Genomic DNA, 18,106 nt, shown 5'->3' on the forward strand with positions numbered 1-18,106 from the left:
GAATGAGTAGTTCTTGAGATAGAAAGCTCTAGGTTTTCCAATCTCGGCTTAAGGAAAAGCCGGAAAAAAGGGCCTGGAGTTGGATTGGAGAAGAGCAGGGCGGGTTCCCCAATCCCTAGTCCATTTCTCTTTGTAGGACAAGGCTGCTGCTCAATTAGCTGCACCTGTAGCCTGTGTATAAAAAGGTGCAGACACAGTGTGTGGGAGTCTCACCCCTGACTCAGACTGGAGACTACTAAGGCTGGAGTAGCCTGTGAGTAAAGACCTGTGTTACTTTGTGTCCAGTGCCTGGTAGGAAGGCACTTGGTATAGTTAGATAATATCTTGTTTAGTTAGTGCTCAGACGAGCAGGATTTATTTTGTATTTTGCCTTGTTGTACAAGAGGCTGTTTCTTTGACAAGAATAAAAACACAGGCAAAGCCCTGTTATGACTTTTAATGCACGGTGTCCCTGTCTCTGGCTACAAAGAAACCGCTGTACCAACCTCTCCTGATGCTAAACCCTCACATAATATATATATATATATATATATTTATATATACATATACACACACACACTACCGTTCAAAAGTTTGGGGTCACCCAGACAATTTTGCGTTTTCCATGAAAACTCACGCTAAGGGTATGTTCACACGGCCTATTTACGGACGTAAATCGGGCGTTTTTGCCCCGAATTACGCCCGAAAATAGCGCCTCAATAGCGCTGACAAACATCTGCCCATTGAAAGCAATGGGCAGACGTTTGTCTGTTCACACGAGGCGTATATTTACGCGCCACTGTCAAATGACGGCGTGTAAATAGACGCCCGCGTCAAAGAAGTGACCTGTCACTTCTTTGGCCGTAATTGGAGCAGTTATTCATTCACTCCAATGAATAGCAGCGCCAATTACGGCCGTAATTGACGCGGCGTTCAAGCGCCTGCACATGCCGGTACGGCTGAAATTACGGGGATGTTTTCAGGCTGAAACATCCCTGTAATTTCAGCCGTAACGGACGCCCTCGTGTGAACATACCCTTATATTTATCAAATGAGTTGCAAAATGACTAGAAAATATAGTCAAGACATTGACAAGGTTAGAAATAATAATTTTCTCCTTCAAACTTTGCTTTCGTCAAAGAATGCTCCATTTGCAGCAATTACAGCATTGTAGACCTTTGGCATTCTAGCTGTTAATTTGCTGAGGTAATCGGGAGAAATTTCACCCCATGCTTCCAGAAGCCCCTCCCACAAGTTGGATTGGCTTGATGGGCACTTCTTGCGTACCATACGGTCAAGCTGATCCCACCACAACTCTATGGGGTTGAGATCTGGTGACTGCGCTGGCCACTCCATTACAGATAGAATACCAGCTGCCTGCTTCTTCCCTAAATAGTTCTTGCATAATTTGGAGGTGTGCTTTGGGTCATTGTCCTGTTGTAGGATGAAATGGTCTCCAATCAATCGCTGTCCACAGGGTATGGCATGGCGTTGCCAAATGGAGTGATAGCCTTCCTTATTCAAAATCCCTTTTACCTTGTACAAATCTCCCACTTTACCAGCACCAAAGCAACCCCAGACCATCACATTACCTCCACCATGCTTGACAGATGGCGTCAGGCACTCTTCCAGCATCTTTTCTGTTGTTCTGCGTCTCACAAATGTTCTTCTGTGTGATCCAAACACCTCAAACTTCGATTTGTCTGTCCATAACACTTTTTTTCCAATCTTCCTCTGTCCAATGTCTGTGTGCTTTTGCCCATATTAATCTTTTCCTTTTATTAGCCAGTCTCAGATATGGCTTTTTCTTTGCCACTCTGTCCTGAAGGCCAGCATCCTGGAGTCGCCTCTTCACTGTAGACATTGACACTGGCGTTTTGCGGGTACTATTTAATGAAGCTGCCAGTTGAGGACCTGTAAGGCGTCTATTTCTCAAACTAGAGACTCTAATGTACTTGTCTTGTTGCTCTGTTGTGCAACGGGGCCTCCCACTTCTCTTTCTACTCTGGTTAGAGCCTGTGTGTGCTGTCCTCTGAAGGAAGTAGTACACACCGTTGTAGGAAATCTTCAGTTTCTTGGCAATTTCTCGCATGGAATAGCCTTCATTTCTAAGAACAAGAATAGACTGTCGAGTTTCACATGAAAGCTCTCTTTTTCTAGCCATTTTGAGAGTTTAATCGAACCCATAAATGTAATGCTCCAGATTCTCAACTAGCTCAAAGGAAGGTCAGTATTATAGCTCCTCTAAACAGCAAAACTGTTTACAGCGGTGCTAACATAATTGCACAAGGGTTTTCAAGCGTTTTCTAATCATCCATTAGCCTTCTAACACAGTTAGCAAACACAATGTACCATTAGAACACTGGAGTGATGGTTGCTGGAAATGGGCCTCTATACACCTATGTAGATATTGCATTAAAAACCAGACGTTTGCAGCTAGAATAGTCATTTACCACATTAACAATGTATAAAGTGTATTTCTGATTAATTTAATGTTATCTTCATTGAAAAAAAACTGTGCTTTTCTTGCAAAAATAAGGAAATTTCTAAGTGACCCCAAACTTTTGAACGGTAGTGTATATATATATATATATATATATATACACACACACACACACACACACACACACACACACACACACACACATATATATACACACACAAATTAACTTTTCTACGTAAGTTTTCTAGCGTCGAAAAATCGCAAACAGCATGCACCTCATAATTTATTAAACATTTCATCCGGCACTCTTCATATTAAGATTGGCGTATGAAACGACAGTCTTAATAAATTTCTCACATAGAGTAGATTCAGGTTTCCTAATAAACAGTTACTTCTCAACTACATTTGTAAGAAGCAGAGGCTCCTTATTGCACATGGAATCAAACATGGAAACCTAAAGAGACATATATATATTTGGGGCAATCCCCAGCCATCAATGATATCTTTCTGCAAAACTCCTAATCCGTGTAAATTGACTGCGGCTATCCTACAAAGCTCATCGTTTTGCTGTTTGGTGAAGAAGCCAAGCTGTTAACAGTGATAAAGAAACATTAAAAGCATACATAACGGAGGACGTCTGCGGTTCAGGCTTCATTCCTTAACGTACATAATCAAAATGTTTATCCTGTAATCTGTCAGGCTAGAGCGTTCATACACTGTATATCTTGTCAGGGACAGCTAAAGATTACATTGTGAGATACCAGACCTGAACAAAGCCAGAGACACTTTAATGATGCTGAAAATGACAAAAGATTTGTCACAGTAACAAACTGGTGACAATCCTCTCAGATAATTGTGCTTCTCTCTAATGGCCAATAAACCCCTAATTACGCCGGCCTTATAATTACATGTTATGTGTGACATGCTGTTATGAAGTCCGGGCCCTTTCCGGTAAAACCAATGAATGTTTATTGTGCATCCACTAATATATCATTACAGCAAATGCTCCCCACTTCTGATTAGTGCTAATGACTGTGGTAAGAGAAGAAAGGTCATCAGTAAACCCATCTTTCTGTCTATACTCAGAGTACCAGGACCTGAGAGCCCTCCAGACCGCTCTGTTTTAGTAAATACTTGTATTACTCATGAAATAACCATTATGGAGCATCTTTTCTTAGATGCCATTCCTCTGTAAGGCTATGTTCACACTGAGTTTTTTGCAGGCGGAATTTCTGCCTCAAAATTCCGTTTGGAAGTTTGAGGCAGATTTTCCTCTCCCTGCACGCCGATTTTCACGGAGTTTTTCGCCTGCGGCCATAATACGCCGCGAAATACGCTTTCTCTGCCTCCCATTGAAGTCAATTGAAGGTCAGAGGCGGAAACGTCCGAAGATAGGGCATGTCGCTTCTTTCTCCTGCGAGGCGGTTTTACTGCTCGCGGGAGAAAACCACCTCCCATTGAAATCAACGGAAGGCATATTCGGGCCGTTTTTGACGAGTTTTTTGGCCCGGTTTTCGCATCAAAAAACTCTGTGTTAACATAGCCAAAGGCCCCATGCACATGACCGTACTTTTGCAGCCGCAATTCCCCCGAAAATCCACGGGAGAATTGCAGCCCCATCCATTCCTATGAGGCCCATGCACACGACCGTGGTTTCCACGGTCCGTGCATGGCCCCGGAGCCCAGACCGCAGAAAGAACGGGCAAGCCTTATTACGGCCGTGTTCTGCGGTCCGGGCTCATTGAAAATAATGGCCGCGGCCATGTGCACAGCCCGCGATTTGCGGGCGGCTCACGGCTGACACTCCGGGGGGGGCCGAGCCGAAAATCACGGCCGCGCACATGGCTACGGTTGTGTGCACGAGACCTTATTCCTATGAATAAATGGACAACTCTGTGTTACTAGTTAGGGGTGTGTCAGACTGACAATGTCCAATCAGTGCCAGACTGTAGTGACACGTCTCTCTTTTACAATGAGAATGCGAACACCCAGTTGTTAATTTATTCATAACTTCCAGGAGCAATAACAGAGGAACGGCTCCAGCATAGTTATTTCATAAGGAAATAAAATTATTTACTACAAAAAAAAAAAAAAAAAAATCAGAAGAGCCAACAGGTCCTTTTTAAAAACAGTATTCCCCCCCCCCCCCCCCTAACAATAAAACAGACAGATCTTATAGTGTTAGGAGGAAATACTGTTTTTAACCCCTTCCCGACATTTGCCGTAAATATACGTCATGGAAAGCCAGTGCTTCCCGCAAAATGTCGTATATTTACGCCAAATGTTTGGCACCGGCTCAGAAGCTGAGCCGGTGCCATCATCGTCGGATCTCAGCTGTATCTTACAGCTGAGATCCGACTGTAACGGCGGGGACCGAAATTAGCTTCGATCCCCGCCATTAACTCCTTAAGTGCAGCGCTCAAACGCGATCGCTGCACTTAAGGTGTTTGCAGCTCATCGGAGCCCCAGCAATGAAATTGCCGGGGTTCCGGTGGCTGCAATGGCAACCAGAGGCCTAATACTGGCCTCCCGGTCTGCCTAGCACCGAAGCCGGTCAAGATCCGCCCGGCGGCGGAGCCTGATCGGCTTCCGTAGCTGCCGGCAAGATGGCGCCGGGTCAGGAGCTGATCCGGCGTTATCAGCGGTGGAAGTCAGCTGTACTGTACAGCTGACATCCACCTGTAACAGCAGGAACCGGAGCTAGCTCCGATCCCTGCCATTAACCCCTTCGATGCAGCAATCGAAAGCGATTGCTGCATCGTAGCGGTTACTAGCAGATCGCCAGCCCTGTCAGGCAATCAGGACTGGCGACTGCTGTTATGGCAACAGGAGACACAATGGTCTCCTGCTCTGCCATTACAGAAGCCGACTTCGGCCCCGCCGGGAGGCGAAGCCTAATCGGCTTGCTGTCAGTGAATGACTGACAGATCTAATACATTGCACTACATAGGTAGTGCAATGTATTAGAAAAAAAAAAATCTGACCGTTGGACCTTCAAGTCCCCTAGTGGGACTTGAGAAAAAGTGTAAAAAAAAAAAGTGCGAAAAATAAAAGTTTGAAAACAATAAAAGTTTCAAGTAATCAAATAAAACACAATCCCCCTTTTACTCTTATCAAGTCCTTTATTATTGAAAAATAATAATAAACCATACGTATTTGGTATCGCCACGACCGTAACGACCTGAGGTATCAAAATATTATATTATTTATTGCACGCGGTGAACAGCGTAAAAAAAAAAACGTAAAAAACTTTACCAGAGTTTCTGTTTTTTGGTCACTTTGCCCTACAAATATTAGAATAAAAAGTGATCAAAAAGTCGCACGTATCCAAAAATGGTACCTATAAAAACTATAGCTCGTCCCGCAAAAAACAAGCCCTCATACACCTCTGTCGACAAAAAAATTAAAAAGTTATGGTTCTCACAACTTGGCGACAGAAAAAATACATTCTTTTATACAAAAGTAATTTTATTGTGCAAAAAGTTGTAAAACATAAAAAAGTCCTATAAAATAGGTATCGCCGGAATCGTACTGAACCGCAGAATAAAGTTAACATGTAATTTATAACGCATGGTGAACGCTGTATAAAAAAAAACCAAAAAAGCTGTGCCAGAATTGCGTTTTTTTGTAAACCTGGCATCCCAAAAAATAGGATGAAAGGTGATCAAAAAGTTGCATGTACCCCAAAATGCTACCAATAATAACTACAGCTCGTCCCGCAACAAACCAGTCCTCATACCACAACGTCTATGAAAAATAAAATTAGTTATGGCTCCAATAAGTCAGGAAATAAAAAAAATATGCAGTTGTGCCCGAGGGGAACATTTCTTCTGTTTCAAGAGGCGATTTATCAAGGACCTAAAATTAGGGAACCAGGAAGGGTAGGGCCCAAACATATCCGCTGGAAGCGACGGTGCCCGTATTATACCAGGACAACACTTCCCAGCAAAATTCCCCAAACTACAAAGGTGCGGAGTGTGGACCAAAAGGGGGATAAGAAATGACACCATTTATCAGTGCGACACCGGCCTGTGCAGAAAGGATTGCTTCACAGCGTAACACACATCTATGGATTATTATTTTTTTTTTATACCACCTGACTATGCCTCTTATATACTCCGCCCCGCTTACATGTACCCCCACATTATAAATGGAAACACCAGCAATACTCAAACAAATATAGTACCAAGCAAAATCCGCTCTCCAAAAGCCAAATGGTGCTCCCTCAGCTCTGAACCCTACAGAGTGCTCAAACAGCAGTTTCCTTCAACATATATGGCATCGTCATACCCGGGAGAACCCTTTTAACAATTTTTGGGGTGTGTGTCTCCAGCGTCATAAGCTTGGCATGACATATTTGCCACTGAATGGCATATCTAGGGAAAAATATAAATTTTTAATTTGCACCATCCGCAGCGCATTCATTTATGGAAAAGACCTGTGGGGTGAAAATGCTCACTACACCCCTTAATAAATGCCTTGAGGGGTGCAGTTTCCATAATGGGGTCACTTCTCAGGGGTTTCTTTTTATTATTTCACATCTGAGCCTCTGCAGTTGTGAACCAATACTTTGTAAATCGCCAAATTAGGCCTCCACTCTTCATGGTACTCTTCACTCCTGAGCCCTGTCATATGTCCAGGCAAAAGATTAGGGCCACATGTAGGGGGTTTCTAAAACCGGGAAACACTGCATAATAATTAGAGGGCTGTCTTGTTATGGTGGCAAAAGCCGGGCACCACATATTGGCATATCTATGGAAAAAAATCCCATTTTCACTCTGCAACATCGAGTGAACACTAATTTCTACAAAACACCTGCAGGGTTAAAATGCTTACTACACCCCTTGGTAAATGCATTGAGGGGTGTAGTTTCCAAAATGGGGTCACTTCTGGGGGGTTTCCACTGTTTTGGGCCCACAGGCGCCCAGAAACCAATCCAGCAACATCTGCACTCCAAATGGCGGTCCTTCCCTTCTGAGCCCTGCCGTTTGCCCAAACAGCAGTTTATGACCACATATGGGGTATTGCCGTACTCGGGAGAAATTGCTTTACAAATGTTGTGTTCTTTTTTTCCTTTATTTGTTGAGAAAATGAAAAAATGTGCGCTAAAGCTACGTCTTATTGAAGAAAAAGGACTGTTTTTATTTTCACTGCCTAATTCTAATAAATTCTATGAAACATCTATGGGGTCAAAATGCTTACTACACCCCTAGATGAATTCCTCAAGAGGTGTAGTTTTCTAAATCGAGTCCCTTTTTGGGCGTTTTCATTGTTTTGTCCCCTCAGGGGCTTTGCAAATGTGACCTGGCCTCCGCAAACCATTCCTGCTAAATGTGATCTCAAAAAGCCAAATAGTGCTCTTTCCCTTCTAAGCCCTGCCGTGTGTCCAAACAGCCGTTTATTACCACATGTGGGGTATTGTTTTACTCAGGATGAAATTGCTTTACAAATTTTGTGGTGCTTTTTCTCCTTCAGTCCTTCTGGAAATGAGAAAAAATTAGCTAAGCCTACATTTTCTTTGAAAAAATTTAGATTGTCATTTTCAGGGTCTACTTCCAATAATTTATGCAAAAAACCTGTGGAGTCAAAACACTCACTATACCCCTAGATCATTTCCTCAATGGGTGTAGTTTCCAAAATGCGGTCAATTGTGGGGGGTTTCCACTGTTTTGTCCCCTCAGGGGCTTTGTAAATGTGACATGGCCTCCGCAAACCATTCCTGCTAAATGTGAACTCCAAAAGCCAAATGGCACTCCATCCCTTCTAAGCCCTGCCGTGTGTCCAAACATCCATTTATTACCACATGTGGGGTATTGTTTTACTCGGGAGAAATTGCTTTACAAATTTTACAGTGCTTTTTCTCCTTCAGTCCTTGTGGAAATGAGAAAAAAATAGCTAAACCTACATTTTCCTTGAAGAAATGTTGATTTTAATTTTCACGGCCTACTTCCAATAATTTCTGTAAAAAACCTGTGCGGTCAAAATGCTCACTACACCCCTAGATAATTTCCTTGAGGTGTCTAGTTTCCCAGATGGGGGTCACTTTTGGGGGATTTTTACTGTTTTGGCACTGCAAGAGCCCTTCAAACCTGACATGGTGCCATAAGGCCCCAAAATCCCCTAGGTGTTCCTTTGCTTCTGAGGCCGATGCTTCATTCCAGTAGCACGCTACGGCCACATGTGGGATATTTCCTAAAACTGCAGAAACTGGGCAACAAATATTGAGTGCATTTCTCTGGTAAAACCTTCTGTGTTATAAAAAAAATAGTGTTAAAAATTTATTTCTGCAAAAAAATATGAAATTTGTAAATTTCACCTCTACTTTGCTTTAATTCCTGTGAAATGTGTAAAGGGTTAAGACATTTTCTAAATGCTGTTTTGAATACTTTAAGGGGTGAAGTTTTTAAAATGGGGTGACGTTTTGGGGGTTTCTAATATATAAGGACATCAAAACCACTTCACAACTGAACTGGCCCCTGTAAAAATAGCCTTTTGAAATTTTCTTGAAAATGTGAGAAATTGCTGCTAAAGTTCTAAGCCTTGTTACGTCCTAGAAAAATAAAAGAATGTTCAAAAACGATGGCAATCTAAAGTAGACACATGGGGGATGTTAATTAGCAACAATTTTGTGTGGTATAACTGCCTGTCTTACAAGCAGATACATTTAACCCCTTAATGACCAGCCTATTTTAGACCTTAAAGAGGCTCTGTCACCAGATTTTGCAACCCCTATCTGCTATTGCAGCAGATAGGCGCTGCAATGTAGATTACAGTAACGTTTTTATTTTTAAAAAACGAGCATTTTTGGCCAAGTTATGACCATTTTTGTAGTTATGCAAATGAGGCTTGCAAAAGTCCAAGTGGGTGTGTTTAAAAGTAAAAGTCCAAGTGGGCGTGTATTATGTGCGTACATCGGGGCGTTTTTAATACTTTCACTAGCTGGGCGCTCTGATGAGAAGTAACATCCTCTTCTCTTCAGAACGCCCAGCTTGTGACAGTGCAGATCTGTGACGTCACTCACAGGTCCTGCATCGTGACGGCCACATCGGCACCAGAGGCTACAGTTGATTCTGCAGCAGCATCAGCGTTTGCAGGTAAGTCGATCTTACCTGCAAACGCTGATGCTGCTGCAGAATCAACTGTAGCCTCTGCTGCCGATGTGGCCGTCACGATGCAGGACCTGTGAGTGACGTCACAGATCTGCACTGTCAGAAGCTGGGCGTTCTGAAGAGAAGAGGATGTTACTTCTCTTCACAGCGCCCAGCTAGTAAAAGTATTAAAAACGCCCCGATGTACGCACCTAATACACGCCCACTTGGACTTTTACTTTTAAACACACCCACTTGGACTTTTGCAAGCCTCATTTGCATAATTACAAAAATGGTCATAACTTGGCCAAAAATGCTCGTTTTTTAAAAATAAAAACGTTACTGTAATCTACATTGCAGCGCCTATCTGCTGCAATAGCAGATAGGGGTTGCAAAATCTGGTGACAGAGCCTCTTTAATGACCAAGCCATTTTTTACGTTTTTCCATCGTCGCATTCCAAGAGCTATAACCTTTTTATTTTTGCGTCGACATAGCTGTATAAGGTCTTGTTTTTTGCGGGACAAGTTGTACTTTTTAATAGCACCATTTTGGGGATATATTATTTATTGATTAACTTTTATTAACTTTTTTTTGGGGGGGGGAATAGAAAAAAACCTGAAATTTCGCCACTCTTTTTCGCGTCTTAAATCAACGGCGTTTACCGTGTGATATAAATAACACAATAACTTTATTCAGTGGGTTGTTACGATTGCAAAGATACCAAATTTGTATAGTTTTTGTATGTTGTACTACTTTTACACAGTAAAAACGCTTTTTTTTCAAAATGACTTGTTTTTGTGTCTCCATATTTGAAGAGCCATAACGTTTTTATTTTTTCGCCGATGCGGTCGTATGAGGACTTTTTTTTTGCGGGAAGACTTGTAGTTTTTATTGGTACCATTTTTGAGTAGATGCGACTTTTTGATCTCTTTTTATCACATTTTTTTTAAGTCAGGATTCACAGAAAATAGCAATTTTTCCATAGTTTTTTATTACATTTTTTACGGCGTTCACCGTGCGGGTTAAATAATGTAATAGATTTATAGTCGGGGTCGTTACGGACGTGGCGATACCAAATATGTGTAACTTTTTAACTTTATTTTGTTTTTTTAATAGTAAAGCATTGTGTAAGGGGAAAAGCTGGGTTTTTCATTTTTTTCACTTTTTTTTTTTTTATTAACTTTATTAAACTTTTTTACTAGTCCCATTAGGGGACTATAATATCGCCGGGTGTCGGTGGGAGAGAGAGGGAGCTCCCTCCCTCTCTCCAAAACCACTCAGATGCGGTGCACGCTATTGCGCACCGCATCTGAAGGGTTAAACAGGTGAGATCGATACTAATATCGATCTCACCCAGCAGAGCAGGGACGCCCCCAGCCCTCAGCTGCCTCTAGCAGCTGAGAGCAGGGAGATTTGACGCTCCCTGCTCTGTTTACTTTATCCTGATGCAGCGCCGTAAAAAGGCATATGCATCAGAATAAAGCCCGTTAGTTGCCGCCGTTAAAAGGCGTATTGGCGGTCACTAACGGGTTAAATTGAGAAAAATTTTGCTAGTAACTTAAAGTGCAGTGTGTCACGAGAAAACAATCTCAGAATCGCTTGGATAGGTGAAAGCATTCCGGAGTTATTACCACATAAAGTGAAACATGTCAGATTTGAAAAATGAGGCTCTGTCAGGAAGGTCAAAAGTGGCTAAAGAGGGAAGGGGTTAAAGAGGACCTGTCAGCTCTCCTGACATGTCTGTTTTAGTAAATACTATTATTCCCCATGAAATAAAAATTCTGGAGCATCTTTTCTTAGGACTCAGCACTGTGCCATTTCTCGGATATTGCGCCCGGACATTATGAATAAATTGGCAACTGGGTGTAAACAGGAAATATACAGTGAGGCCTTAAAAAAAAAAAATATATATATATATTTTTTTTAAGCTGGGTTACAACTAATCCAACTATCATTACAGCTGCTAAAGTAGATGTCCGCTTTTCCAGATTTAAGAATGACAAACATTAGTACATCCATCGCTGCCATGTGGCTGCATGGCAGACGTGCTGTTCTGGCCACTAGGAAAGCTGAGTAACAACCTTGCGGGAGCTATAATGGCTTTGTCTGTCACCCTGCTTTCCCAGACTTCTACATAGCAAATCTGCCCAGTAACACAGTGATTCATCCTTTGCTCCTGCATTGCTGCATAACTAGGCAGATTTGCTGTTCAGGAGTCTAGGAAAGCTGGTGGAAATTATAATGGCAGCCTTCTTGTTTGTCACCCAGCTTTCCCAGAAACATATATAAACTAAGAAATGTCAGAATTAAATTTGTAACAACTTGACAGAAGAGAGTTTACTGTTTACTGGAAAATGCTCTTTTGGACTATTCCCTGTGATGTCCACCCAGTGTAAGATCTGTCACCAGTTAAACTTCACATCTGCTCCAGTACAGAAGTAACAATGTCATCACGTAAGAAAATAAAAAAAAGAAGCATAAGGTAAGAATAAGGAGATGAGTGAGATGTACAAAAACATGCTCATATTTGGTAAGGAGATCTATTGCCATGGTTTTACTGCAATCTATCATTTTAACAACCACTCCGGCAACTTGCGCCCTGACCCCACAATGAAATCCAAGTAGATAGAACAAGAGCATATACTACATAAGAGACTATTCATTCTACGCTCTCATATCCATGGGACTGAAATAACCGAACAGAAAAAAAAACGTTAAATCAAATAAATGGACACAGAAACATATGGTGTTATTTATGTTGGTTAAACACAATTTATTGATTTATTGCGCTGCTTTATACCGCTGCTGTTCTATTTAGGTGACTGGGACAACAATGGGTAAAATATCGTTTTGTGCACTGTGAGGGGATCAGTCACACCATAAACCGCTGCTGTATATAAACATTGCCACAAATCAGTCTCGTGTCAATAGACGGATGACTCAAACATCAAGAGACTGACCAAGAGAAACGGCAAAATACAAAATTGCAGAGAATTAAAGGGGAGATCTGGTAAAAATTATCTTCTCATAGGTCATAGATAAATGTCATATTATAACCTATATATATATATTTTCTTTGCCAATTCATTATTCAAGATATCACATAATCCATATTCATTAAACCAAAAAGAGAAATCCTGATAACATATAATTTAATTTATTCAAAATATGTTTATTATACATTAATACAAAAATAACCCCCCCTCCCAAGTATATACTATAGACAAATAAAATATGATTAAAAATAAGCCAGGTGTCATATAATGCAATATCACAGGTCATAATGGATCATCAATTGAAAATATGTCCACATAACATATAGCATGCACCCTGAAGGTAGATACGAAACTGTATATGTATACAAGAGCAAAAAAATAAATAAGGGCACTGTATAGCTGGGTTTCAAAAAGTCACTACACTAATAGGTTGTTCCAATCACAGGGGTACCGGCAATAGTATTTAATTAAAGTAAGGGAACCCAATCTGAAACAAGGTAACTATTGATAGTTATAGAAGGTGCACTATACCTGTGGAGGACATGATGAATGTAGGGTGAGACACCTGGACACCGAGCACCTCGACGCGCGTTACGCAACCTTCGTCAGGATGCGAAACGCGCGTCGAGGTGCTCGGTGTCCAGGTGACCTGTGATATTGCATTATATGACACCTGGCTTATTTTTAATCATATTTTATTTGTCTATAGTATATACTTGGGAGGGGGGGGGTTATTTTTGTATTAATGTATAATAAACTATTAATAAACATATTTTTAATAAATTTAATTATATGATATCAGGATTTTTCTTTTTGGTTTAATGAACATAGATAAATGTCAGATGATTTTATGGAGTAGCGGAAAAAAGAAAACAAAGGGCTCCTCTAAGGTAAATAACGTTAGGATATATGCAAGTCCAAAGAGACAAGTGTACAGATTGGCGACATCTATACTGACTCACCTATTTGAGTTGTGCAATATCATCAGCACAGCTCAACTTTTATACATAGTTACATACATAGTTTGTACGGGTGAAAAAAGACACGTCCATCAAGTTCAACCAAGGGATAGGAAAGGGGAAGTAAAAATTTCTACACATAGCAGTTAATATTTTTTTGTTCTAGGAAATGATCTAACCCTTTTTTAAAGCCATCTACTGTCCCTGCTGTGACCAGCTCCTGCGGTAGGCTAATCCATAGATTCACAGTTCTCACAGTAAAGAAGGCTTGTCGTCTCTGCAGGTTGAACCTTTTTTTCTCCAGACGGAGGGAGTGCCCCCTTGTTTTTTGAGGGGGTTTTACATGGAACAGGATTTCACCATATTTTTTGTATGCGCCATTCATATATTTATATAAGTTAATCATGTCCCCCCTTAGTCGTCGTTTTTCAAGGCTAAATAGGTTTAGTTCTTTTAATCTTTCCTCATAACTTAGATTCTCCATGCCCCTTATTAGCTTCGTTGCTCTTCTTTGTATTTTTTCCAACTCCAGGGCATCCTTTCTATGAACTGGAGCCCAGAACTGGACTGCATATTCTAGATGAGGCCTCACTAATGCTTTGTAAAGTGGTAATATTACCTCCCTGTCCCGCGAGTCCATGCCTCTTTTGATACACGACAATATTTTGCTGGCCTTTGAAGCAGCTGATTGACACTGCATGCTGAAATTTAGTTTATGATTTACAAGTACACCCAGATCCTTCTCAACAATTGACTCCCCCAGTGTAGCTCCCCCTAGGACATACGTGTTAGATTATATACTCAAAAGATCCCCAGTCTGCCAGCCTTCAGCGTTGGCATCGGATGTCGGTAATAACCAAGCTTTGTCCGATGATAGAGATCATTTGGTCAAGGAAAGAAAAAGATGTATACTCCAGATTGGGGCGCTGCGGTGTTCGTTATAATATAGAAATAGCCCATATCAATGCAGGTGAACTCAAGTCCGTAGACTGGGAGTTTATTTAAAAACACATTCAAATAGGATAAAATAAAAACATGCGATGCGCTTTAACCTTGTACTAAGTTCTTCATCAGGCATATGGGAAACATTAAAAAACGTGGTACATATATACTTGTCCATAGCGAATGACGCTAGGTTCACATAGTGCAGGTCGGAGTTCAATCAGGGTGGTGGTTAACTCCCGTCATGTGAATATACATTTGTTCACATGCTTAACATATACATAAAAGAAGAGGAGGACATTAAATGATTACTTCACACTATATATATATATATATATATATGACAGTAAAACAGGACAAATATCAAGAGTGCCGCTCCTTTTATATACCTGCGCTGGTTGGTTGTCGAACCCAGAGCGTCCCTGTTACTACGAGACGGATACCTAGGAGCTAGTTTATGGTATTGCTGGTGTCCTCAGAGACGAATGGTTCATGGTAATTGGCTACTCCTATTGGTCGCTCAAACTGTCACTCGAGGCTTGATACTCCCCTTTTTTCATTACGGTGGCCGAAGGGGCTCAAAACTAGGAGATTGTCAAAACAGATGTTATCCCCCCCCCCCCTTATTTATTTTTGTGGCCAGTGCAAGCATGTTTGTTAGGTGCCTATTTTTATACTCGTCGGTTATTGGTCTTCATATTGGAGTATGATCTCTAAGCTCTCTATTAGGCAGTCACTCTGATCTTTACGTAATACACATTTTGTTCTAGATAAAATCTTGTTGCTTCCAACCCTAATTCATATTCAATGTTGGAATACAAAGAAGTCACATCAAGGGTCATTAGGGTCTAGTCCTTATCCCATCTCTGTTTTTTTTTTTTTTAAATCTCTAATGAAAAACACCATAACCCCCTAAAGGACGCAGCAATTTATATTTCTGACACTCCGAGAGCCATACATTTTTACGTTTTCCATTGGGGAAGCCATGAGGATTTTTTTGCAAGTTGTATTTTTGAATGGCAACATTTTGGGCTACAAATATTTAAAAAAACCTTTTTTTTGGGGGGGGGCGGGGGACTGAAAGAAAAAAAAAAAAAAAAGAAAAAAATATCTGCCATTGTTTGTTAGATTTCTTTTTTTTTATGGTCGCTCAGCATCATCACACTACAGTAAATAATGTGCTAGTTTTATTGTATAGGTCGTTACAACGGTCGCTAGAAAAATAAAAAAAAAGACCTATACTTATCTTTCTGGCAATTTAAAGTGCATAAAAACACGTGAGCGTAACAAAACGTAGCATGATTTTTTTCCTGGCGTTTTTGAAGTCCTATAGAGAAGCCTATGGGAAAAATGTCTTAAAAATGCCATACCCAGAGCATGCTGCATTTGGAAGAAAAAGTCACTGACCACAAAATTGCCTGAAAAACGCCACAAACCAAAATGCAGTTGTATGTAGTGTTTTTTTTATATTTTACTATAGACTTCAACGTAACATCTGACTGCACCAAAAAAACATCACGAAAAAATCTTAGAAAAACGCCACGGTGTGTGAATCCAGCCTTAGGCTGGATTCACACAAGCATGTTCCGTCCGTAATATACGGAACGTATTTCGGCCGGAAGACCCGGACCGAACACACTGCAGGGGGCTGGGCTCCTAGCATCATAGTTATGTACGATGCTAGGAGTCCCTGCCTCTCCGTGGAACTACTGCCCCGTACTGAAAACATGATTACAGTATGGGATAGTTGTCCTGCAGCGAGGCAAGGACTCCTAGCATCGTACATAACTATGATGCTAGGAGCCCAACTCCCTGCACTGAGTTCGGTCCGGGACTTGCAGCCGAAATACGTTCCATCCATTACGGACGTAACATGCTCGTGTGAATCCAGCCTTACAATGACAGGCAGCCTATTACCTCAGGCAGGGCCTAAGAGGCTTACATATATGGCAGACCGGGGGGTGCCCATGTGCATACAGAGAGCCCCTCCCTCTGTAAAACAAACTAGGTGCCACAGTCACTATTGACTGGGGCATCAAAGGGGTTTAAACATCCCAGATCGGCCAGGGGTGCCAACCTGGATTTCTTTTCTCATTGCAATTTATCCACAAATCGTGCACAGACATTTTTTTTGAAGGACAAATTGGAAAACCATAATAAATGATAAAGATAATAAGTGATATTTGTCTATAGTTCAGACTACTGATATGAACACCTTAGCGGCATGTACTGGAAACTGAAAAATAAGGAGAATTACAACCCCAATATTCCATACAAGCTTCTCACACTTTTTTTTTTTTTATGGACACTGGAAAAAACACATCCTATCTTACGGAATGGCCAGGAATTTATGGATTGTTGGCACAAAAACTGCATCAAAACTCAATGTGAATAGACTTCTTATGTCATTCTGTGATCCGCGTTAAAAAGAATTGTTCACATCCTAAATCCATATGTCGGCAGCAAACAAAATAACCAGATCATAGTCCAGCCAGAGAGAAGAAAAAAAATGCACTTTGTTTTTCTAATCCCACTGTCCGCCCCACAGTGGCAGGGGTGTCCTCTCAATTCTGCCAACTTCAGGAAAATAACCTGGACTTGGCTGAAATGAATTATATATATATATATGTGTGTGTGTGTTTTGTCTGTCTGCTATAAAGTGCCTATAGTAATAAAACATTTATACAAGTCTAAAACGGAGACCTTGTAACCATTGAGTGCCATGTGACCAAGTAGTTTAATGATCGGTTTAGGAAAACTTTGGATGTAGCAGAGCGGAGTTTGTCATTTGCTACAAACCATTTGTGTGTTAATAGTCTACAGGTGAAGCTCCAACATTGGTTGAATGCAAACTCCCGCTCCCTATGTGCAGTTGTATGGGCCAGCTCTGTCATGTATGCATGGTTAGGGGCAGCTATCCCTGTATGACTAGCGGAGCTGTACTGTACAACGCACGGGCTGCAGTGGAGACAACGTCCAGGTGATAGGACCCCGCATCTCCCATCTATCAGGACAGGTGACGGGCAATGCATGTATAAACTTCCAATCCCACTTGTGGAGCATCAACTCACCGCCACACTAGTCACTATTTTTAACCCTTTTCACGCTGCCGCGAAATGTATTTACCCTCTAATTACAAGGAAAATTTAGGATCCCGCCCATTTCAATTAAGCTGATTGATCTGTAAGTGGGACGGGTGGCTGTCAGTCAATAGTGCTGCATACAAGTTTGGCGTCCTCGTTACCTGGTGACAGCTCCCCCTCGCTCAGGTCCCCAGAGTCCGTGTCCATGGTGGGGCGAGGTCCGGACTGCCACTTGCCGGACCGGGCACTAGTCTCTGCCTGTGACACTGCTGAGCTCCGCCGCCTCTGGCTCAGGGTGAGCTGTGCGGATCAGCATCTCCAGGATTCAGAACGCTGCAGACTAGGGAACGCACAGAAACCAATCAAAACGCTTAGAATGTCCCCGCCTAAAGCATCGCAGCCAATAAGAAGACAGCTGGAGGCAGCAGCAGCAGCAGCAGTGCTTGTGTTCTCTCCTGCAGAATCTGAGGGCTAGCTGGCATCACTGTGCGTGCTATGTGGTATGCCCGCTCCTGGTGCATATAGGCGGCATTATCAGCTTCCATGTACTTAGCCTTTATGTGTGGAAAATAGTCAGGCAAATGAACGCAGTGTTTGAATAAATATATAACCAAT

General features: G+C 41.7%; 1 protein-coding gene across 2 annotated transcripts in view; it reads right to left on the bottom strand.

Annotated features, from left to right (window-relative positions):
• Positions 1 to 17,828, bottom strand: part of TNFAIP8L3 (TNF alpha induced protein 8 like 3) — a 109,458-nt gene extending 91,630 nt beyond the window's left edge. For both annotated transcript variants that reach the window (XM_075858004.1, XM_075858005.1), the window contains exon 1: positions 17,653 to 17,828. In XM_075858004.1, coding sequence (XP_075714119.1) covers positions 17,653 to 17,698 — 46 coding nt within the window. In that variant the 5' untranslated portion in view covers positions 17,699 to 17,828. The remainder of the gene's footprint in view (positions 1 to 17,652) is intronic.
• Between the last annotated feature and the right edge of the window lie 278 nt (positions 17,829 to 18,106).

The sequence above is a fragment of the Rhinoderma darwinii genome, chromosome 3 (genome assembly GCF_050947455.1).
Source record: "Rhinoderma darwinii isolate aRhiDar2 chromosome 3, aRhiDar2.hap1, whole genome shotgun sequence".
NCBI lineage: Eukaryota > Metazoa > Chordata > Amphibia > Anura > Rhinodermatidae > Rhinoderma > Rhinoderma darwinii.